The 24,375-nt window shown below is 47.7% G+C and overlaps 1 protein-coding gene across 9 annotated transcripts in view; it reads left to right on the top strand.

The window, feature by feature from the left end:
* MYO9B (myosin IXB) overlaps positions 1 to 24,375 on the top strand; it is a 443,882-nt gene that overhangs the window by 275,122 nt on the left and 144,385 nt on the right. For 7 of the 9 annotated variants that reach the window (XM_078671320.1, XM_078671318.1, XM_078671317.1 and 4 more), the window contains 2 exons: positions 12,240 to 12,382; positions 13,930 to 14,123. In XM_078671320.1, coding sequence (XP_078527446.1) covers positions 12,240 to 12,382; positions 13,930 to 14,123 — 337 coding nt within the window. The remainder of the gene's footprint in view (positions 1 to 12,239; positions 12,383 to 13,929; positions 14,124 to 24,375) is intronic. The other 2 variants (XM_078671314.1, XM_078671316.1) reach the window with 1 other exon arrangement.

The raw sequence follows: 24,375 nt of genomic DNA, 5'->3' as shown, positions 1-24,375 counted from the left end.
CTTGCATGACGTTCCCATGTCAGAGATATGCAAGGCTGCAACCTGGAAATCAGTTCATACCTTTACGAGGTATTATTGCCTAGAATCTGATTCCAGGGCCGATACTCAAGTAGGACAAGCCTCCTCGAGGAATATGTTTGGGTAGCCTATGGCCTGCTCAGGCTTGTTGATGAGATTACTGTCTTGTTATTCCTTTGCCCGCAGGGATGAGGTGAGGCTCGCTATTCTCATCTTATGCTTATGACTATTGATGAGGATCCCCTGGAAGAGAAGGATTAGTTACTTACCTGTAATCCTAGTTCTCTTCCAGGGGTATCCTCATCAAAGTCATAAGCAACCCTCCCACCTCCCCGGGCAAAGGTCATTCGTTAATGAGGAGATATTGTTAACCTATTTGTTACTTGGTTTTTCAGTCTCCGAAAAGAACAACTGACCCAACTGTCACCCCTGAGGCATGATGGGATACTGGGGGTCATGAGTGCCTTAAAGGCACGGTGTCAGTTTTTTGTTGCATGCAGCTACAGGTTGGCTTTTCAGTCTTTTTAGACTGTGTGTTTGCAATGCAGCCTGGGAGCTTTCTATGCTTTCAGTGATTTATAAGAATTTCTGCTGTTTTCTATGCATTAAAACAGTTTCTAAACAATCTTTGGTGTTGTTTCTCATGTTTCTAATGCAGATGTTCATGTAAGGTGGAAATTCTTTACAACATAATTCAGCTCTACTGTTTATTTGGCTGCAATTGCTTATTTTTATATATATATATATATATATATATATATAATTCGATTGCAGAGTAGCCCCATGAAGACAAGCCACAAGAAATTATTTTACTCGCATTTATTCTTTCCATCACTTGCCAGCAGATGAACTTGAAGGTACAGGTCACATCAGTTCTTGATATTTGCCAGATGCATTTCAGGATACCAAAATCCTTTCTTCAGTGGCTCAGGCAGGGGAAATGAAAGCACTCTCGTAATTTGCACTTTTAACTTGTTACCTCAGTGGGTGTGGCTTCTGTGCAAAGCTCTCTGGTCGTTGTAGTGCTTTTATTCATTGTTCCTCTTGTGAGGGAGGCTTTCTGTCCCAAATTCCGCCTATTTAAATTATTATCCAAGTGGAAAGGTGAAACTGTCTCTCCCTTTCATCTGCCCTGCTTTGCAATGATGAAAAACGAGTTTCAAGCAGCGTCGTTCTGCAGCGCGCTGCTCCCCTTCTTTCCAAGCTGCAGGCTGTACTCTGAAGCCTACATGGACCCGTCTTCAGGCGGTGAGCTTGTCCTCGTGGCTGGGCAAAGCCATAAACATAATTCGATTGCAGAGTAGCCCCATGAAGACAAGCCACAAGAAATTATTTTACTCGCATTTATTCTTTCCATCACTTGCCAGCAGACGAACTTGAAGGTACAGGTCACATCAGTTCTTGATATTTGCCAGATGCATTTCAGGATACCAAAATCCTTTCTTCAGTGGCTCAGGCAGGGGAAATGATAGCACTCTCGTAATTTGCACTTTTAACTTGTTACCTCAGTGGGTGTGGCTTCTGTGCAAAGCTCTCTGGTCGTTGTAGTGCTTTTATTAATTGTTCCTCTTGTAAGGGAGGCTTTCTGTCCCAAATTCCGCCTATTTAAATTATTATCCAAGTGGAAAGGTGAAACTGTCTCTCCCTTTCATCTGCCCTGCTTTGCAATGATGAACAAGCATTGGGAATGCAATAGGTCTCGCATTAGAAAAGTTGTAGTTATTGGTCTTGTAAATGACATGTTATTTATTTGTTGGTTTTTAAAATTGCTAAATTGATGGCTTTGTCATTTACAATGCCAATAGTTATAACTTTCGCGAATGTGACACCTATAGCATTTGGAATGCAACATGTTTTGTATTTACGTCACTTAGATGGCAGCTCTGGTCGTTAGGCCACATCTCTAGAGAGCAGGAGAGTGCAGCAGGGGAGAGAAGCACAGCAATGCAATAGGTCTCGCATTAGGAAAGTTTGAGCTATTGGTATTGTAAAGGACACATTTTTTATTTATGTGCTTGTTTTGAAAATAGCGAAATTAAGAGCTTTGTTATTTACAATGGCAATAGTTTTATCTTTCGCAAATGTGACACCTATTGTAACACAATATGTGTTGTGAGGGTGAGTGAGGGTGAGGGTGAGGGGTTGAGGGTGAGTGAGGGTGAGGGGTTGAGGGTGAGGGGTTGAGGGTGAGTGAGGGTGAGGGTTTGAGGGTGAGTGAGGGTGAGGGGTTGAGGGTGAGGGTGGGTGAGGGGTTGAGGGTGAGTGAGGGTGAGGGTGAGGGGTTGAGGGTGAGTGAGGGTGAGTGAGGGTGAGGGGTTGAGGGTGAGTGAGGGTGAGTGAGAGTGAGGGGTTGAGGGTGAGTGAGGGGTTGAGGGTGAGTGAGGGGTTGAGGGTGAGTGGGGGTTGAGGGTGAGTGGGGGTTGAGGGTGAGGGGGTGAGGGTGAGGGGTTGAGAGTGAGTGAGGGTGAGGGTGAGTGAGGGTGAGGGGTTGAGGGTGAGTGAGTGAGGGAGGGTGAGTGAGGGTGGGTGAGGGTGAGTGGGGGTTGAGGGTGGGTGAGTGAGGGTGAGTGAGGGTGAGGGAGAGTGAGGGAGGGTGAGGGTGAGTGAGGGTGAGGGTGAGTGAGGGTGAGGGGTTGAGGGTGAGGGGTTGAGGGTGAGTGAGGGGTTGAGGGTGAGTGAGGGTGAGGGGTTGAGGGTGAGGGGTTGAGGGTGAGTGAGGGTGAGGGGTTGAGGGTGAGTGAGGGTGAGGGGTTGAGTGAGGGTGAGTGAGGGTGAGGGGTTGAGGGTGAGTGAGGGTGAGGGGTTGAGGGTGAGTGAGGGTGAGGGGTTGAGGGTGAGGGGTTGAGGGTGAGTGAGAGTGAGGGTGAGTGAGAGTGAGGGTGAGTGAGGGGTTGAGGGTGAGGGGTTGAGGGTGAGTGAGGGTGAGGGGTTGAGGGTGAGTGAGGGTGAGGGGTTGAGGGTGAGTGAGAGTGAGGGGTTGAGGGTGAGTGAGGGTGAGGGTGAGGGGTTGAGGGTGAGTGAGGGTGAGGGTGAGGGTGGGTGAGGGTGAGTGAGGGTGAGGGTGAGTGAGGGTGAGGGTGAGTGAGGGTGGGTGAGGGTGAGTGAGGGTGAGGGGTTGAGGGTGAGTGAGGGTGAGGGGTTGAGGGTGAGTGAGGGGGTGAGGGTGAGTGAGGGTGAGTGAGGGTGAGGGTGGGTGAGGGTGAGTGAGGGGTTGAGGGTGAGGGTGAGTGAGGGTGAGGGGTTGAGGGTGAGTGAGGGTGAGTGAGGGTGAGGGTGAGTGAGGGGTTGAGGGTGAGGGTGAGTGAGGGTGAGGGGTTGAGGGTGAGGGGTTGAGGGTGAGGGGTTGAGGGTGAGTGAGGGTGAGGGTGAGGGGTTGAGGGTGAGTGAGGGTGAGGGGTTGAGGGAGGGTGAGGGTGAGGGGTTGAGGGAGGGTGAGGGGTTGAGGGTGAGTGAGGGTGAGGGGTTGAGGGTGAGTGAGGGTGAGGGGTTGAGGGTGAGTGAGGGTGAGGGTGAGGGGTTGAGGGTGAGACAGACAGAGCAGACGGCGCAAACACACACAGGAGGCTGCACGTACGGCAATCGCAGAAGGCTCACGCACACAGCATGCATAAGGTATACCTACATAGCAGATGACGAAGTGAATGTACACACAAACTGTGCCTACAACAGTAAATGCATTCCTTTAGAGAACACACACTTAGAGTATACAAAACATGGCGCACGCCTGCGGGCATAGTCACAAATAGGCACCCATACAGTCTGCGAGTACAGCAGACGCATGCACACAGCAGAAGGCAGCCTGCATAGAAAGACACGAGTGGAGCGCACACGCAGGGACATTCACAGCGTCCACATGCACAGAGCGGGGTCACAGCTGACGCGGCGCTCGTGCAGGATACAACACACATGATTGAAGAGAGAGACAACTTGGAGGAATGCTTGTAGGTGTGTGTGTAGACGATGAGGGTGTGAAGCAGCAGGAATTTAATCTCCTATTTTTTTTATATGAAATGTTGAGTTGCCCATAAAACCGTGTCTTGTTTAAAGGGTTATAAAAATAGTTATGATTAAAATCCGTGACTCGCTCAGTTTTCTGATTGACATTGTATCAGCTGGGATAGATAGTCAAAGCTGTCTAGTAGAAACTTCCAGTAAATTAGTATCGGGAGAGGCGGCATAACATGATTATTCGCTCTGCATAGGAGCTCTTGAGATGATGCAGTCTAATAAAAAAAATAGAGGTTTGCCAATGACATTTTGCTCCAAATTCAAAGATACAGCTAACTGCTGATTTACCTTAATCAGTGACACGGTGAAGCATGAACACATGCGGTAATGACGGAGATGCAGTTCTTGACCCGAGTTACAGTTTCACGTTTCTTACTGGGGGTTGTTTTGCAACTTTACAGATTGGAATAATAATAATCCACTTTGCTGAACAATATAACATGTGAATTCACCACGAACCTATTGCAACTCGGTGTAAAAAGATAAAATCCCAAATCAAGACACAAGTATTGTTGCAAAAGGTGGTGTGAAGCAGCAGGAAAAGACAGCACCAACCCTAACGAAAACGAGTCAAAAGAAACACGAGAGACGGCGGAGGGCATTGCTGTGGGGAGGGGGGAGGAGAAATGCGACACGGAGGGCAGGGGAGGGGGCGGAGCGGGTAAAAGCAAAAAACAAGACGGAGAGAAGGCAGAGAAGGGGAGAGGGGAGGAGAAATGCGACACGGCGGGCAGGGGAGGGGGCGGAGCGGGTAGAACGGCATGTGGGTGTGAAGCAGCCGGGGCCTTTGAAGTGAAGCTAAGCTTCACTTCAAAAGGTGTGGGAGGAATGCGGCTGAGGGAACAGACGGCGATTTGGTGATGTGCACGCGCATTTTAGGTCAATGCGCAAGCGCATTGACCTAAAAGCCACGGGCACAGCACCAAATCGCCGCAGTTAGGTAAACTTTGTTTAAACCCCTATAGTCTCGCTCTGCTCGATGCGCATGCGCATCGACAGGCGAGACCTAAAAACGAGTTTCAAGCAGCGTCGTTCTGCAGCGCGCTGCTCCCCTTCTTTCCAAGCTGCAGGCTGTACTCTGAAGCCTACATGGACCCGCCTTCAGGCGGTGAGCTTGTCCTCGTGGCTGGGCAAAGCCATAAACATAATTCGATTGCAGAGTAGCCCCATGAAGACAAGCCACAAGAAATTATTTTACTCGCATTTATTCTTTCCATCACTTGCCAGCAGACGATCTTGAAGGTACAGGTCACATCAGTTCTTGATATTTGCCAGATGCATTTCAGGATACCAAAATCCTTTCTTCAGTGGCTCAGGCAGGGGAAATGAAAGCACTCTCGTAATTTGCACTTTTAACTTGTTACCTCAGTGGGTGTGGCTTCTGTGCAAAGCTCTCTGGTCGTTGTAGTGCTTTTATTAATTGTTCCTCTTGTGAGGGAGGCTTTCTGTCCCAAATTCCGCCTATTTAAATTATTATCCAAGTGGAAAGGTGAAACTGTCTCTCCCTTTCATCTGCCCTGCTTTGCAATGATGAAAAACGAGTTTCAAGCAGCGTCGTTCTGCAGCGCGCTGCTCCCCTTCTTTCCAAGCTGCAGGCTGTACTCTGAAGCCTACATGGACCCGCCTTCAGGCGGAGAGCTTGTCCTCGTGGCTGGGCAAAGCCATAAACATAATTCGATTGCAGAGTAGCCCCATGAAGACAAGCCACAAGAAATTATTTTACTCGCATTTATTCTTTCCATCACTTGCCAACAGACGAACTTGAAGGTACAGGTCACATCAGTTCTTGATATTTGCCAGATGCATTTCAGGATACCAAAATCCTTTCTTCAGTGGCTCAGGCAGGGGAAATGAAAGCACTCTCGTAATTTGCACTTTTAACTTGTTACCTCAGTGGGTGTACCTTCAAGTTCGTCTGCTGGCAAGTGATGGAAAGAATAAATGCGAGTAAAATAATTTCTTGTGGCTTGTCTTCATGGGGCTACTCTGCAATCGAATTATGTTTATGGCTTTGCCCAGCCACGAGGACAAGCTCACCGCCTGAAGGCGGGTCCATGTAGGCTTCAGAGTACAGCCTGCAGCTTGGAAAGAAGGGGAGCAGCGCGCTGCAGAACGACGCTGCTTGAAACTCGTTTTTCATCATTGCAAAGCAGGGCAGATGAAAGGGAGAGACAGTTTCACCTTTCCACTTGGATAATAATTTAAATAGGCGGAATTTGGGACAGAAAGCCTCCCTCACAAGAGGAACAATTAATAAAAGCACTACAACGACCAGAGAGCTTTGCACAGAAGCCACACCCACTGAGGTAACAAGTTAAAAGTGCAAAATAATTTCTTGTGGCTTGTCTTCATGGGGCTACTCTGCAATCGAATTATATATATATATATATATAAGGTATGTGGTGCTCTCAAGTCGAAATGCTCAGCAACAGCAGCAGCAATCGCCGTCGAACCAAACAAGAGCAGCGAGACCCAAGGAAAGTGCAAATATCTTTATTGAGTGCTAGCCCAGCACCAGTCCGCCATGACGCGTTTCGGCTAGAGATAGCCTTGATCACATGACGATATATATATATATATGTGGGGCACATATTATATATTGTTTCCGGGGTCCCGCGCATTGCCGGGAATATTCTAATGCTTATGACTTTGATGAGGATACCCCTGGAAGAGAACTAGGATTACAGGTAAGTAACTAATCCTAAGTCACCCCTACAGCAGGGCTTACACCCTAAGGCAGGGTGCATTATATTACACATGAGGGCATCTGCATAAGCAGATATGCCCCTGTGATGTCTAGTTATATTACTGGACAGTACAAGTAAACAGTGAAACCAATTTAAGGTATGTACTGGGCGCTGGGCAAAACGAGTTTCCCAGATGCATAATGGCCTCACTGAAACCTATTGTGTTTGGTATCCAACACCTTTTATTAATAAACCCACACTGATTCCAGTGATGAATTTATTAACACATACACCCAGCAGGCACCTTAGAAGTTCCCCATGAACCCTACTAGCCTGCCACCACAGATGTGCTTCTGATCCCCTAGAAGGAGAGGTCAGGAACAATGCCTGTTCTGGTGGGAGGTGTTTACACTTTCACCTCCAGGAAGCCTATTAGATCAGCATATCAACGCAGGAGGTTCATTACGTCTCTGCTCCTTTGATATGCGACCCCAAGGCTCTCCGCGACAGGGAAAATGCCAACCCCCTGCCCTAGGCCCATTTGGCACCAGGACAGGCGGGGAAATTAGCCGGTCAGGAGGTGTGTTCACCCTCAGGCTAGTGCCACCCCTAAGGTGGGCTACCTGAATTGCACAAAACTAAGAAAATTCCACCATCTTGGTTTTTGGTGGCATTAGGTGCCCTGGGTTAGGGTTATACCCACTTCCCACAGGAAGTGGTCATATAGAGGGTGTAGTCACCCTAAAGGTAGGTAGCCCATTGGCTACTACCTAACACTCCCTTTAACACCCCTAAATACAGTATTTAGGTGGCACCCCTGATACCTGAACCTTACATTCAACATACAAATAGAAGAAGTGGACAAAGAGAAAGGGCTTACCCAAGAATCAATGAGCAGCTACTGACTTGGCGCCAACCTGCCTGCTGAACCCGTTCCTTATGGAGAACCTGACTCGTCCTTTGCTGTGCAGACTCCAAGAAACCCGTATGGCTGCCTGTGCTTCGTAAATAGTCAGAGAACTCCTTTGAAGTAGAGGAGCTACTCTCCTGCAGCCGCAAGCACCAAAAAAGCAAAGTTCAGTATACCGACCTGCCGCTGACCGAGACAACTGATGCAGCAGCCACCCAGGAAGCGGCCACCTTGCTCCTACAGGTCAGCGCCGTCCTCTTTCCAAGTGTGGGGGTGCCAGGACAGACCGTAGCCGCACAACACCAATACCTGGTACTGTACCTCTTGCTGCAACCAAGGCTTGTTGTGTTCAGCCTGGACACCAATGCCGAGGAAGACCAACCTGTAATGTCGAGGGACTTCAGGGGCAGTGATACCTTCACCGAGAGTGGCCCAGCTGTCTTGTTTGTCCCTTGTCTGCAAAACTAAAGCAGAGAGTGAGTCGCCAACTGCCGCTACCCAACACCTCAAAACTCCTCTGCAGCAGTGCCCCACAGCCTGAGTCTGAGGGAAGTTACGATGCCCACGGGGTTCTGAGACCCACAAGAGCCGAGCCCATCCCCATGGCCAGACTGGACTTCCAGTCGTCTCGTTGAGTCTCTTTCTGCAGGGCCCCCTCCAATTGCGAGTGTCTCCAGCATACGACCCAATGCCAAAAGACACCACTGCACCCGCGCCCCACAGCTCGAGGAGAAGAGGACCAACAGTGTCTGAGCATCTCCAGGACTGAGCCCCCTGTGGGTTCACCTGGACTGGCCCCCCAGTCCAAGCTTGCTGCCTCTTTTCAACCGTACCGTTCCCCTTTGAAGTGCACGAGGCACCCGATCAATTAATCAGGAGTTTGTATAGTGAAGCTACTTACCAGTGAGGTTCTTAAGGCACTGAAGGGGGGGGGGGGGGAGGAGCTGCTGACCGGTCTGAGGGGAAAGGTTCTGTCGAAGAGCCAGGTATTGAGAATCCTTCTTGAATTGGGTCAGTGACTGGGATTTACTGAGGTGGAGAGGCAGGGTGTTCCCGGTCTTAGCAGCGAGGTAGGAGAAGGATCTTCCTCCGCTTCTGGTCTTGTGAATCTGTGGGACGGTGACTAGGGCAAGTTGGGTGGAACGAAGTTGTCTGGTGGGTAAGTGGAATAAGAGGCAGTGGTTCAGATATGCTGGTCCTGCATCGTGGAGAGCTTTGTAGGCATGTATGAGGAGCTTGAAGGTGATAGTCTTATTGACTGGGAGCCAGTGGAGTTGTCAGAGGTGATGTGGCTGCGGCAGGAGATGTCCAGGACCAGTCTGGCTGCAGCGTTTTGAACGTTCAGTGGTTTTCTGAACTGTTTCTGGGTGATGCCGGGGTAGAGTGCGTTGCCACGCTGAAATACACCTCTGACCCTGGCCTCGCCAGTGCTGCCCAAGGTGATCTGTTGGTGTTGCCTTGGACCTTGCCACATATTCCTCTTCAGTCCAGGATAAGAGTACCGTAAGTCGCAGACAAGTGCCTGAATCCAGTGCATGCTTTTCCTCCATAGGATAACATTCCCACTCCAGAAATTACACTGTCAATTTTTGAAACCTGTGTAAGTTCATATCTTGAAAAAGTACTTATCTAATTCCGATGGTCTGTGTATCTAAATTCATATAAAAATAAGTTATTTTTATAAATTGATTCGGATTTCTTGGAGTGTGTGTCTCACTTACTGCATTTTTGTGCAGTAAATGCTTAGCACTACCCTTTGATATGCCTAACTACTTGCCCACACTAACACAAAAGATAGCATTTGGGGTTTAATTTGTGCTTCTGTAAACCAGTTGGGGTTTGCCTGGACTCTTTGTACAGTGTACCCCTTTTTATTCCATTATATAAAAGAGCCAGCTTCCTACGTTGATGGTTCAGCGGTGTGATGTAAGACTTTGCAATTGCTGTACAACTCTGTCAGTATTGTGATGCCACAAAGGAATCCACAATTGACTTTAGTTGCCCAAAATAGTTTTTGATTTGTTGTTTTTTTCTCAAATGTTTAATCTGGTCTGTTAGGTCCTTGTCTAAGCCACCCCAGTCCTTGTTAGAAATGTAAAAAGTATCCTAGACAGGCATTAAAAGTTTTAAGAAGTCCTAACGGGTCTAATACCATGTTTGAGGCAGGGGGTAGTACCCATATGCTCACCCTGGCTCCCTACAAGAAACTTAAGTTTGCACAGCTTGGAACCTTGCCATGGGGCCTAATCCTACCAAGGCTCATCTCCAGAACCTGCTGGCTGAGCATGATTGGGCCATGGCAATGGAAACAAATCAAAATGAAACAGGAGAGGGAGATGTCAGTGAAGATGATGAGGAAGTCTCCATTGCACCTACTGACAGTACCTCTAACAGTATCCCAGGGGAAATAGATGAGGAAGATGCAGACCTTCAAACATTGGCTAAAAAAATAGCCTTTGAGACCAAACTCTTAGCTATAGAAAAAAGAATTTAGATGGGTCTAGGACCTATCTCTGATGGCAACAAATACTTAAATAAGGAGGAAGAAATATCTTTTGACCCTAAAATCCCCAAAGGGATTGTCCCTAAATATACAGAAGGTATTGATATCGGCAAATAGTTTACAACCTTTGAGGAGGCCTGTAAGATGAGGAAACCCTACCAAACGTATTGGGGCTCTCGGCTCTGGGAGCTGTTTCAGGAAAGTACAGGTATAGACTCCTGACACTTGAAGAGGCAGATGCTGAGTCCTATGACTTCATGAAGGGAACACTGTTTGAGGGCTTTGGACTCGCCACAGACGAATATAGAATTAAGTTCAGCGAGACTCAGAAAACACCTAGTCAGTCCTGGGTTTATTTTGTAGACTTTTCAGTTAAAACACTAGGTGGTTGGTTGAAGGGAAGTCAGGTGCAAGATTAAGATGGGCTTTATTATTTGCTTATGAAAGAACTTCTGTTAAGCATTTGTACTTCTGAAAAGTTGCATCAATATCTGGTGGACTTGGGTCTGGTAACGCCCTAGGAGTTGGTGGAGAAGGCTGACCATTGGGTCAAAACCAGAGTGCTCAAGAAGAGTCGTGGAGGGGGTGACCTAAAGAAAGGGGTTGTTAAGCCCCCTCAAGAGAAAAACGCAGACCACTCTAAAAATAAAGCTAATGAGCCCGCTGTAGGATTCCAAAAATCTATCCAGTAGGGTGGATCCCAAGACACCTCACAAAACAAAAACGGGCACAAAGGTAAAGCCTGTGATCTCAAAAAGGCTTGGTGCTTTCACTGTAAAAAGGCAGGGCACCGAAACAAGGACTGTTCCTGTCCTAAAAACAAACCTACTAATGTACCCCCAGAGGTTGCCAGTGTAGCGTTTGAGCGCGATTCCACAGATGAGGACATCCTTGTAGCTTAAAACTGGGAAATGGGACCAGAAAGTGAGTTTGTGATCCCAGAGGGAAGCAGACACTTTCACCACCTACTGGTAAATGGAATCCCAGCCACTACCCTGAGGGATACATGACATGTCCAGACCAGAATATACTAGGTGAGACTAGAAGAGTAAGGGTTATCCCTGGGGAGGTTACTGAGAGGCCTGTGGCTTTAGTACCCATTGAAACAGCTGGGTCCCTAAGTTGGAGAATGGCGGTAGCAGGGCAGACTTCCCCTTCCATAGTCTCCTTGGAAATTACCCCCCAGAGGTCAGGCTGAGACCAAAAGAGATTCCGATCCAGTGCCAGTCCTCTCCCAAGGATTCTGGACGTGCTGAACCTGCAGTTAGGACGGGTAGACCCCAGAAGAAAAGAAAAAAGGAGAAAGTGTAGGAAAGGTGGACAACTTTTAGCCAAAGTTCCAGTGAGTCAAGGAGATCATTCCCCAGTTGGGCATAACTCCACAGTTGGCACAGGTGAAGCCCCGCCTGACCCACAAGAAGTCCTGACTAGTCAGGCACATGTTAAGCACGAGATGGTGGCTCCTCAGCTCATAGAGGAGAGAGTGGGAGGAGGGTGTTTGCTACAGGATTTTCAGGAGGGCGTGGCTTGTGTGTAATGTGGATAGACAGTGACTACATTCTCGTTTGTGGTTTGTTTTGTACTAAATAAGAAATAAATAAGAATAATTGTAACCAAAATAATTAAATCTATTTGGGATGTGATATTGAAATCTTGCCTTAATAAATGAGTTTGTTTCTTTCTTCTAAGTAGAGTGTGATAATATTGAATGATGATATAGTGATTCTTGAACGTATTAGGGCGGTGGTGTTTTTCTTGGTCTTTCTTTGGTTATTCTGCTGCCCCGCACCTCATAGTATAATCAGGGGTCCCCTATTTCTTCACTTGAACATTTCAGGATGAGGATTCAGCCACTTTTATCAATTAAATTAGTTGATTCAGAGTATAGGGGTGAATTCCATTGTGCAGGGCTCTGTGGAATGGGTGAATGAATAGGGCCACATACATGAATTAAATCATGTAACAAGTTTGTAGCAAAGGTGTGTTCATGCATGTAGGGTGGCAGGTCTGAATGCTGTAGCTTGCAGTGCTGTGAGTATCTTGTGACCTCATATAGAATTAGAGTGGTTATGAGTATTCAATTTTATACCTTTTCTTCTTTGTGTCCATCCAGACATTGGGGTCCTTTTTCCATACTGCGAGGAAAGAAGCCTGAAAAGAAATCCTCAAAAGACAATATTCAGACTCCGGAAGGCAGGGAGGTAGTTGGCTTTCCTCATGCTACATCGGATACCACGGGGAATAAGAAGAACGAAGGTAGGTCTTGTGCAGCTGAATGTTGTTGTTGCTCCCATTGGTGCTTCGGTCTGTTACGATGGAGGGTCCTTGTGCAGGCTGGGTGTTAATGGCACACTTTTCTGGTGCCTTGGTCTGTTACAAGCATTAGTCCAATGGATGTTGAGTGTTTGTGCTGCATTTGTCAGTTTTAGTCTTTAAAGAAGGTGTATCCTGTGTAGGTCACGTGATTGCGGTACATCGGTAGTTGCTTCTTCTTTAACCGAGTTGGTTTCTCTGTAGGCTATTTTTTCATGCCACCCATGCCTGTGCTTTGGTCTGTTAGGAAGGTGTTTCCTGTGCAGGCAGGGTGTTTCTGCTGCATGTGTTAGGGTTTTCGTTATAAATTCGGGTGTGTTATAACTTGGCAGTGCCTGGGACTATTACAAACACAAGTCCTCATAGTGTTCTCCATTTCTAGATGTTTCAGGCTGGTATGAAGATGGGTTCTAGGGAAGCTAGGAGTTCATGCCACACCTGTCAGGGCTTCGGTCTGCCTACCAGTTTAGCTGCTGCCACCACTCTGCACCTGCTTCTATTTAAAGGCTAATAACGTTTCTTCTCTTGTTGCAGTTTTCGCACTCACAGTAAGGGATATTTTAACAGGGGTGGGAACACTGCATGATAACTAAATCAGAGTCTTTTTATGCTGCTGTCCTAGTTGCATTGGTATTCACTACCTTCTGCAGTGCTTTATTATTGAATGGCTGGATTTGCAGTACACAGGCACCAGTGATTTGGTGAAGGCCTTTACTTGGGTCGGGTGAGCTGATTTTTGGGGTTTGTCCAGTGAAATTACACTGCATTGAGCTTGATAGCTTTTATGACCTACTACTCTGCCTTGGTAGAAGGGTGTGATTTAGAAGGAATCTGCATATATGTTGTTGAGGATGAACAGCTCTTCCACCATTGGGGTTGGTAGTCTATACTGTTGATGCGGTGTAGGAGAGAGGAGGAAAGTAGGTCTCTTGGGTGATGCCTCTGTTATTGCAGCATCCGCTTGCCTCCCATTTGGTGACAGGTGGCGATGGAATAGTAGGTGTTTCATGCCGGTGGATTTCTCTTTTGTTCTCAACCGAGGGGGAGCAGAATCTTACGCTGTACTGCTGTAAGGTGCATTTATGGTGGAGGCATGTACTAGTAGGTCAGAGTTGTTGTGCTACGTTCGCTATGCTCCTGATTCTAGGCACTTTTGCAGTGGGTATTTATGGGTGTGTTTTGAGGTGGGGACTGCCTAACCTGTTAGATGATGGAGAGGTGGTTGATGTAGAGTGAAATGGTGCTTTTTTATCACATTGGGCAGTGCTACTTTGGCTCTGTTAATTTGAACTGGCACTAGTTTCACTCTGGATTTTCTCTCTGTAGAGGCAGTCTTCATTCACATTGCCAAAGGCAAGTTGTCCTCATAGCATAAATACTTAGACAAGCATCATTAAAGTCCTAAATCTGCGCACGGCACAGCCTGATGCTATGGGTTGAAGTAACTTTCATTTTGTATGTTCTCTGCTCCTTTTCCTCTCCCCCTAAAGCAGGGTCTGGACATCAAAACCGCGTCCAAGCCGTAGATCAAGGGAGGAAAGATGCTAATGCCAAAGTTAAACGCAATCCCTCTATCAAGATCAGCAAAGCCACCACAGTTTCAGAAAAGTGGAGTGCCTCGCACCATGGAGAGATCACTAACTCCAACGAACTCAAACACCTGGATGAGTTTCTTTTCAATAAGGTAATGGAAATTGGATGAGAGGATAACGTATATTGCCCTTTCTCTCCCTTGCATTCAAACAATGCATCCCAGATTTTAAAATAAGTAGATTTTTATACCAAAAATGTTTATATAGCAAACCACTTCTAGACTCACAAGCTGTGCACCATTCCTCTTTGTAGTGGCTGAGTTCACATTTGTATCTAATTTCCTGAACTTTGAATGTCAGCCATAGGCGGAAGTCTGATCACTTGCTGTGATGTTGACAGTAAGCCCTCAATGACCAACTATATGACCACCATTTTAGATTACCTCCCTGCAGGTAAGCTGTTTCCATTGGAGAAAATATCCTCCAGTCAACACATGGGTGTTGAAATCTTCATGGCAGCCTTTTCCCTTGCTAAATTGCACCTCTTCTGCCACCCTCCAGGAGACAACCAGCTAGCTGTTCATTTAGTAAATAATGGTATCTGAAAGAAACAGGTTAGTATTTGATTCCTTCCCTTAGAATATCCCCAGGCGTCAGACTGGATCCGGAAACTTTTGCGTAGCAGTACCCTTGCGCGTCGGTAGGTGTCGTCTGTGGCTCCGCGTCCGTCGTCGGCATCTTTGGCGCCGGGATGACGTTGCCGGAGTACTTAGATGCCGCCCTCGCGCGCTGACGTCAGTACTTCTATTTTCCGCGCCAGCAAGCGCCGATCTGGAAAAAGTTGTACCCTAGTCAATTTTTGACTAACTTTTTCGATACTTTTTGATCGTCTTTCGAAGTCTTTCGACTCCGATGGTGCCGCTAGGGATGCCCGGGTTCAAACCCTGTGTCGATTGCAGCCGACTGATGTCGGTTACCGAGCCCCATCTCCGATGCCTTCACTGTCTGGGCCCCGATCACGACGACAAGTCCTGCTCTGACTGCCGGGCCCTGACGTCCAAAGCTAGACGGGAGCGGTCCCGCAAGCGACTCGAGCTCTGGCAGTCAGCCCTGTGCCGCTCGAGGTTCCGGTCCGGAAGGAGGTCGAGGGACCGGTCGCGGGGCCGGAGTCACCACAGTTCCGGGAGTCGTCATCAGTCTTCAGGCTCGAAGTCCTCAGGTAAGAGGCATAAGAAGTCGAAGAGGCGACATCGCTCTTCTGACTGCCCCCGACGCTCGCGCGACGCGGCAGGGGGTTCGGGCGACAACGCCCCCGCGACTCCACCGGAGCCGTAGGCATCGCGGCCTGCTCCATCCCTCGGTCCCTGGACAGCACGCGACGCTGGAGGCGATAGTCCTTCCTCATGGCCATGGGGTCGCTCGCTCCTCCTTCGGGTTCCGCGGCGCCTCCGGGCCAAGCTGGGTCCCCACGTGGGCTGGGTGCTTCGGCCCCTGAGCTGTCTGGTGCTTCGGCCCCGACGCCGTCTGCGACTTCAGTCCCGACGCCGCAGGGCCCCGCCGGATCCGGCTCCGGATCCGGGTCGTCAACGGTCGACCTCGCCGGCGCCGGTTGTAGGAGAGTGGGGTCTGCAATCCCATGGCCACCCCAGATTTTTGCTTTTTGCTTCACTGATTTACGACTTTCCCTGGCTGTGGGCCTGCGAATCAGACCCACAGCCTAGCTGTTCTCTCTCTAAATTACAACCATGTACCTTAGGTGCATCTTACCCATTAGTACTGGGCCACCTTATCATTCCCTGTACAGCATACCTTAGGTATCCAGGGCATAGGTATACCCAGGGCCTACCAGGGGCTGAAGCATGTATTATGCCACCCCTGGCTGGCCACCCAAACAGACACAACTGGCTGCACGACAGCTGGGGCAAGGTGGTGTAAACACCCTTTGCTTTAGATATAGTATTCCTATATCTAACCCTAAAATGGACACATATATTCCTATCAGTCACTCCTATGGCAGGCCTTATCAATCCTGAAGGCAGAGTGCTTGGAATTATGTGAGATGGTGCTCTGGCATGAGCTGAGCCCGTTTGCAGCTTGCGGAACCAAGTCCAAATAGCTGTTCCATGATAACGCTATACCATATACTCTTAAGTGCATTATAATCCTCGCGGTTAAATGCTAACTTTGGTATAGCATTATCAAAACATGTCGAGTAAGGTGTCATACGAATTGGAATACTAACCCCTCGCCAATCCTGGCGACGGGGTTAGCATTCCACCCTTCTAGAGGGGCACGACATGTATGTAACTGTGAACCCCGGTTAAAGTCAGGCATAGCCTCAGCGCCACAAAATGGATGCTGCCACCGAGACACAAGTCTGCCCTCCTGCTGCTGGGGGTCCTTCCAGCAACGGAGGCCTGGACAAAGGGTTTCCTGTCAGGGGCGGTGCTAGCACCATCCCAGACAGGATTTTGTGTATCCCAGGTAGGCAGGGCTGAAAGGAAGGTGACTGCAAGTGGCACCCCGGTGCTCACTGTGCATATGCCGGCTCAAACCAGTTCCTGGGGCACACCAGCCCCTGAGCTGGGGAGAGACCGGACAAAGGAGAGGGGTGTAACCACCCCCCTCCTAGTCCCACCCATAGGGCAGGACTTAGTCGCGTGCCAGCCCCTTTTCTTAGGATAAAGGTAGGAGCAGGCCCCCTTCCCAAATTAGATAATCTTGAATCTTGAAACTACTTTCCACGAAAGGAACTCTTGACTCTTCTGAAGACTCTCCCTTGTGGCTAAGGAGTAGCCACCCTGCACCAGCAGGCACCATCGAAGCTTTTGCGGTTTGCTGTAAGTCCATCCTCCGGATCAAGACTGCCCAGCTCGACGAGACCCGGATTCCCTGCCATCTCTGACCTCTACCTACATCATCCAGCCCAGCTGAGATTCGTGGGTGTGACGAGACCCGTGGGACCGGCCATCTTCAAGACCTGCACGACGCGTCTCCAGCACGACCCCCGAGAGACCCTCGAGTAAGTGCACTGGGGTTTGAGAAGCCCTAACCCTAAGCAGCTCCAGCACCGAAGTCCAGCCTCCCAGCATCCACGAGATCTGCGTGGGGCCCTTCTGCTTCTTTGCTGCTTGCCACGTTGTCCGGTCACTTGCCCGTTGGCTAGTGACCCTCTTGACGACGTACCACGACGATTTCACCACTGGTCTGGTTGCTCCAGACTGGCCCTTGCTCCCTTCCAAGAGAGGAGCACCCCGGACCCTCCTGGTCCACTCCAGACGCCATCTTGACTCCACCGCGTGGGCTTGCCTTTGCCAAGGTTTGTTGCTCAAATCCTGAGTCCAGCATCGCCGACAGCCGACAGCCTCGTGGGACAGCTCGCACCTCCAGCCTGGTCGCCGACAACGCCTCCTAGCCCGTGTGACTGCAGAGTCCAGCGTCGCCCACTCACCTGGTCGAGGTGACTTCATCCGGTGCCATCCTGGTGCCCACATAATCACTGGCTAGTGATTAAGAACTGAGTCCCCTCTGCTTTCAGGTCGTCTCCTTCACTGATCCAGCCTTGGATCACACCGAACATCTTCACTGGTCGCCTGCCAGCAACTTCTTTTTTCAGGCTCCATAGACTTCAACGAGGATTCCCGACGTCTTTTGAACCCTATGCAGCCGCGGCCTCTGGGCTAGGTAACTTGAGTATTTCGGTACTCCAGCACAGGTTCACTATCCAAGTGTCCAGATCCTTTGTCGTTTTTAGACTATCTAGTCGTATTCGTCCGGAAACAGTAACTTAAGAAACGCTAGCATCCATAGACTTCTTCCCGCATCCCGCGTGAGAGTGCACACTCTGCACCCGATCTCCCTAGACCTCCTGCTCGTAATCTTAAGGTTCAGTAGTGTAGTCCTAGCGATCCTGAAGCCTCTGGATCTTGTTACTTACCTGCTAGTATTTCGCATTCCACTTTTTGTGTATATGGTTTTTCGTGCCCCTCGGGCATTTGTGTAAATTGTGCAACTTAAAGTATTTTCGTAAGAGTTTTGTATTGTGCTTAGGTCCCTGACTCATAAAGAGTTCAGGGTAGACTTGTTATAAATAAATATCCTTTATTTTCATACCAACTTGTGTGGTGTCCTTTCACTTGGTGTTCAAGGGGTATATGTGATGGTAAAACAGCTGGCTTAACACGCCCTCTAGAGTTTAGCCTAAAGACTGCTCGTGTCCATGCTACTAGGATAGCTGGTCTAAAAGGTTGACTTACAACCAATCATCAATAAGGGTTGTTTGGTATGATACAAAGTGATCACTAGAGTAGTGAGCACTATATATCAGGCCAACTTCTCACATTGGTGTGCAGCGGTTGGGATTTGAGCTTGCTGTTGTTTTACCTTCCACGTATCCTAAGAATATCAATTGAAAGATCACATAAGTACCCAGGTACATATAACTTAACTTAGAATACTCTGAGTTCTACTGAACCAGCTGTTGTAGTGTAACAGGGCTTAGCACACCCTGACTACAACTCTTAGCAAGGGATCAGTAGGTAAACCCATAGTGTAGGTAGGTGCATCACTTACACCACACTAGAAGCATGTCTACCCATGGAGAGTCTTCAGAGACTCCCCTTGTGGCTGTTGACCCTCCACAGGTCACTTCCAGATATGCAGGCCTTAGCTTCCAGGAGATGAGACAATTGTGTACCACCAGGAAACTAAAACAGGGTTCTAACCTTACCACTCCTTTTCTGTTAGGTCTCTTAGAGACTTATGATGCTAGGAAAGCTTCTCAGACAGATGGGAGCATGCCCCCCTTAGAATGTACTCGTGGTGACCCAGACTCCAACCTCCCTGAAACAGAAGATGTAGAAGAGGAGGAGGAAGAGGAAGAAGAAGTCTCTGGGGATGAGGCAGACAATGGTCCTGAGCTAGTCAGGCTTACTAGGGCCAACTTAGACCTACATAGGAAGGATCTGGGGGACCCCCAGTACTGACCCTAAGCAGGCCTAACTTTGGAGTTAGAAGAGATAGATCTCATTCTAGGGACTCCAACATCTCTGTGCACTCTCATGCCTCTGCTCAGAGGAGAATGATCTCTCCCCAGAGGAGACTGACTTCCCCTCAGAGAAGAGAACATGAAGCAAGGATGAAACAGGCTAATCTGAGGATTCAGAGGGAAGAACTGGCCCTTGCCAAGGAGAAGCTTGCCTTTGCTAGAGAGCAACAGTTAAGTGGGGTAGTCCCCACTGGTGGCAGCAATATCCCTAAGGATAAAGACAGGAGTTTTGATACTAGACACCTGAGTAAAATAGTGCCCCCCTTTAAACAAGGGGATGACATCCACAAATGGATGACTGCTTTGGAGAGGGCCTGCACTGTCCAGTGCATCCCCCAGAGTCAGTGGGCAGCTATATTGTGGCTCTCCTTTGAAGGTAAAGGTAGAGATAAGCTCCTCACTACTAGAGCTGAGGATGCTAACAATTACCAAGTCCTGAAGAATACACTGATTGATGGGTTTGGCTTAACAACTGAACAGTACAGGTTGCTGTTCAGAGACACCCAGAAAATTCAGTCTCAGGATTGGGCTGACTTTGTTGATTGTGCCACTAAGGCTTTTGAAGGCTGGTTACTGGGAAGTAAAGTTACTGATTACACAGGATTGTATAATCTAATTATGAGAAAACAAATCTTAAGTAATTGTCAAAAGCAGTTGTTGCATCAGCACCTTATTGACTCAGATCTGACCTCTCCCCAAGAATTGGGAAAGAAGGCAGATAGATGTGTCAGGACAAGGGTCAAGCAGCAGAACCAGAACCAGGGTGGTGGCCAGAAGAAAGCAGATCCCAAGGGTAATGAGAATAAGCAAAATGACCAGAAGTCTTCAACAGGGCCCCAATAATCTAAAGAGGGTGGGTCCCAGAATTCCCAGAATTCCCAAAAGAAGAAGAATGGTCAGAAGAAACCATGGTGCCAGTACTGCAAAATTAATACTCACTGGTTTAGTGAGTGCACCAAGAAATGCCCAACTCCTACCACTACTGCCCCTAAGGCACCTACAACCCCTAGTTCAGATTTCAGATTCAGATTTTAATGTCTTTATTTCGATAAATGAAATCATAAAAGACAACTTAGCAAAATATTTACAACAATATCAACATCAATTCATGTTACAAAACAAAATCGTTATATATAAGGAAAAAGGGATAGTTATGCCTATGTATGTAAAATCAACACTATACGTCATACTTGAATCCAAGGTTAAAAAGTTATTAAACCATCAACGACAAAATCAAGACATTATGTAATCCAAATATAATATCATAATAGTTAAAAAGCTCTAAAATAGGTTTTAACAAGTATTAGTGGTGGGCACTATACAGCTTACACTCTGTCAAATAACGATAGGATTCCTTTTTGTTCTGATTACCCAAGCCCAACCTAGGTATTTAGCCAAGCATATCACAATAAAACCAGTTGTGTTTGTTTTTAAAACCCATATTGCATCTGAAGATTTATTACAGTTCATACGTTTAAAAATGGGTTTTAGCCACTTTGAACGGGGTTCGCTATATCGCGGGCAAACAAACAAAAAGTGTCCCTCTGTTTCCTTGCACCCAGGGCAATGGCTACATAGATTACTAGTTTTGTTGTTCCATGTTGCTGTGAAGGAATTGAGGGGTAAAGTGCCCACCCGAAATTGGTGATATAATTTTTTATCTAGGGGCTTTGAGATAAGATCCCAATATAGCTCCCGAACCGGGTCCAATTTAAATCTTAAAAAACGCCCTGTCAGATCTTCAGAGCCGGATGCCTGGACCAGAGAATGGCGGGTAGAAGCCCAGAATAGACTCTTGAAATCCTTTTTTGAAGGAAAGTTGCTAATATCTGGCGAGGACCACAGGTGGCTAAGGCCCATGTCAAGCAGGGTCTTTTTCACCATCTGCAGCCATGGGATTCTCTCTGAGCCCCCAATAGCCTTCACCTCGGATACCTCCTTTGCAAAGAGTGACAACTCCTCCGTGGTCCACAGACGCCTCCAGGTAGACACTACTCTGTAACGTGCCATATCCGTTATTGGACGGCAACCCATGTCGTGGCAAAGAGGGATCAGTGGTGTTGATTGGGGGAGTCCCACCAAACTACGAAGGAACCTGCACTGGATTTTGTACAAACTTGAGAGATCCATAAAACCCCATAACTCTGCCCCGTACAATGTCGCAGCGTTGATTTTAACATCGTAAATTTGTAAAGCCGGGGCAACCCTTTTGGTAATCGATTTCTTTTGCTCCCGCAAAAGGCAACCAGTGAGTTGGGACAGTTTTAAATGCTGGGTCTCAATTTGTGGTTTCCAGGACAATCGGCAATCCAGAGTGACCCCCAGATACGTCATCGTGTCAACTTGTTCTAGGTTAACCCCATTAAGTTGTACACTACTACGTATTGTTTTTTTTTTTCTGGAGAAAACCATAAATTTTGTTTTCCCCACATTTATCTGAAGGTCATTACGATTACAGTATTCCTCAAAATGGTTCAATGCCCTCTGCAGACCCCCCCTCGTTTTGGATAAGAGGAGGGTGTCGTCCGCAAAGATCAACAAAGGGAATTTTGTCCCCGCCAGAGACGGAGCATCGGTGTTAATTGACCCAAAAAATTTCACTACCTGGTCTATAAATAGTAGGAATAGGGTGGGTGCGAGAACGCACCCCTGGCGGACTCCTCGAGAGACTGGAAAAGAGTCCGTAAATTGGCCTTGTGCCCCCCATCTGACCCTAGCGAAATTGTCTTCATGTAGTCTGATAATGATGTCCACTAGTTCCCCCGGCATTCCTAGGTCCCTTAAAACCTGCCACAATTTTCCTCTCTGCACCAAATCAAATGCTGATTTTAGATCTATAAATGCAGCAAAGATGGTACCGCCGCCAAGTATGACAAATTTCCAAAAAATCATGCAAAACCTCAGGACCTGGTCTATAGTACTTGTACCGGGTCTAAAACCTGCCTGTAAAGGGGATAGTATTCCTTCTATATCCATCCACCCATGAACCCTCACCAAAATCATACGGGCAAAAACCTTTTGAAAACAATCAATTAGGCTAATCGGGCGATAGTTCCCTGGGTTTGTTCTATCGCCCTTTTTATGTATGGGGAGAATCTCTGCCCCTTTCCAGGTCTTGGGAATGTGGGCACCTCTCGCAATGATGTTAGCTATGTATGTTAAGTAAGGTACCCACAGACCTGTATTCGCTTTAAAGAGGTCAGCCGGGATTTGGTCCAACCCAGGTGCCTTCCCCCTCTTTGTTAGCCCCAATGCATAATCTGTTTCAGCTTCGGTAAAGGACAGAGTCAAATTGCCTGGTGTTGTTACCGGCAGCATAGACATTCTGGACGGGGAATCATGGGCCACTGGACAGAATTGGGTAGAGTAATGTTTGATCCAGTCTTCCGGGCAAACATGGTTGGACGGAATGCGAAGCTCACCATCTTTACCACATTTGACGATGTCCCAGAATTTGACATGGTCGTTTGATTTACTAGCTTCCAGAAGATCTGCCCAAAATTCGTCTTCCCATTCCTTTTTTGCCACCCATTGTACTTTTTTGTACCTTTTCCTAGCCTCTTTAACAGCACAGATGTCTCTAGATTTAACTTTTTCTATGAGATGGCTATGTGCCTCTCTACATTCTCTATTGTACCATTTACTTCTTGGGGGGGTTCAGATGTCCAGTATTATGATTACATGGCTTCGATAGAATATATTTAAGTTCGGAAAAACAATTATCATGAATACCCATCAATTTATGTAAATCATCCTGTCCCTTTTCAACAGCAACAGACTTCATGTTATTTAGAGCACATGTCACTACATTTTCAATGTTGGACTGAATCGTTACATCATTTGAAATTAGTGACCACTTCACTCTCCTCCGGTCGTTTGATACAGTTATCACCCCTTGCCCCCTAGGATCAGGTTCCCTTAATCTTGTCTGATCACACGTTAAGAATTTCAAGGACAAGGGGTTATGGTCACTCTCAGGTCGTATTATAATTTCCATGTCATCGATTACATTCCAATGTTCCATTTTTATAAAGATATAATCGATACGACTCTTCCTCACACCATTGTCAAAGGTAGGGTTTGCTCCAAAATCTGATTTTGTGCGACCGTTCACAGCCCTTAAACCCCATGTGAGGCAGAAGGATGTCCAGTTCAGGGCGGCCTCCGTTGCTTTGACTATGGTTTTGTTGGAAAGTTCAGGAATTTTCCACGTGACATCTTCTTCGAACCCCCAATTATCCTCTGGCTGGTACAAAGGCTCAATCGTGCAGTTGATGTCACCTGCTAGCATGATGAGAGAGGCTTTATCCCAGCCCGTTAACAGTGTATCTAATTCGCCGATCAATTTGGGGCATCTGCCGCCGGGGAGACCTCTGGAATATATGTTAATAATGAGCAATTCCTGCCCCCCGTTTTGCTCAACCTTACAGCCAGTATGTCAGGGTTATCCACATACAGTTCAGAAGCTGAAAAACCCCAGGCCTGTTTGACCCATGTGGTTAAGCCCCCCGACGCCCGCCCCTTTACACCTTTTACTGCTGGTTTAAAAAAATTAATATAGCCAGCCATGTAAAACGGAGCTGTAGCCCATGTTTCCTGCAGTAGCACCACCTCATAGTTGCCTATAAACCCCGACCAATCGTCAGATACCAGGCGTGACTTGGCTCCAGCAACGTTCCAGGACACCAAGTGTGAATGTAACAAATCTATCTCTGCGTAGTTGTTGCTAACAGAGAACAGGGATTGGGGACTCGGTGGATGGGTGTTTGTTAGTCCTGCTTCTTCTGCATTAGGGGAGGTGCCTTTAACCCCCAAAGATCCCTTTACTGACCTGCTACTATGGGGCGTGGGCTGTCGCTCTTCTACCGATTCTGGGGTGGGGGTGAATGAGGTATGGGCTCCTTCATCTTCCACTAGTGCTAGATTGGGTGACTGGTTTGGTGCACATAGTCAGTCAACCCATTCTAGGTCGGACAGTGCCTCAAAGTGGTTGTAGAGGGGGGGATAATATGGGGGGTGATGTATTACAGGCTCTCTGGGTCTTCCCCCTTTGACTTTCCATGAATTATATCCCGTATGGCTTGTTTGATGAGTATGGGGATAAAAGTAGCCAAGATGTAAAGTCTGGACATCTCCCAAACGGGCAAATCTAGCTTTCCGTTGGATTCTATCCACTACCCACGGGTCTCTAAAAGAAATTAGAATGCAGTCCCCTTCTAGATCTTTTTCGCCCTTTCCAACCCAATCTACTCTCCTTACATATAAGATTTCGGTGGGGGACGACGGGGGGAGTGGGCGATGTTTATTCAACCAGAATGTAACCTTGTTCCGCAAGTCCACCTGGGATTCTCTAATGC

The sequence above is a fragment of the Lissotriton helveticus genome, chromosome 12 (assembly GCF_964261635.1).
Source record: "Lissotriton helveticus chromosome 12, aLisHel1.1, whole genome shotgun sequence".
Classification (NCBI taxonomy): domain Eukaryota; kingdom Metazoa; phylum Chordata; class Amphibia; order Caudata; family Salamandridae; genus Lissotriton; species Lissotriton helveticus.
Note: the sequence above shows the minus strand (reverse complement) of the source record. Positions and strands in the feature narration are given on the sequence as shown.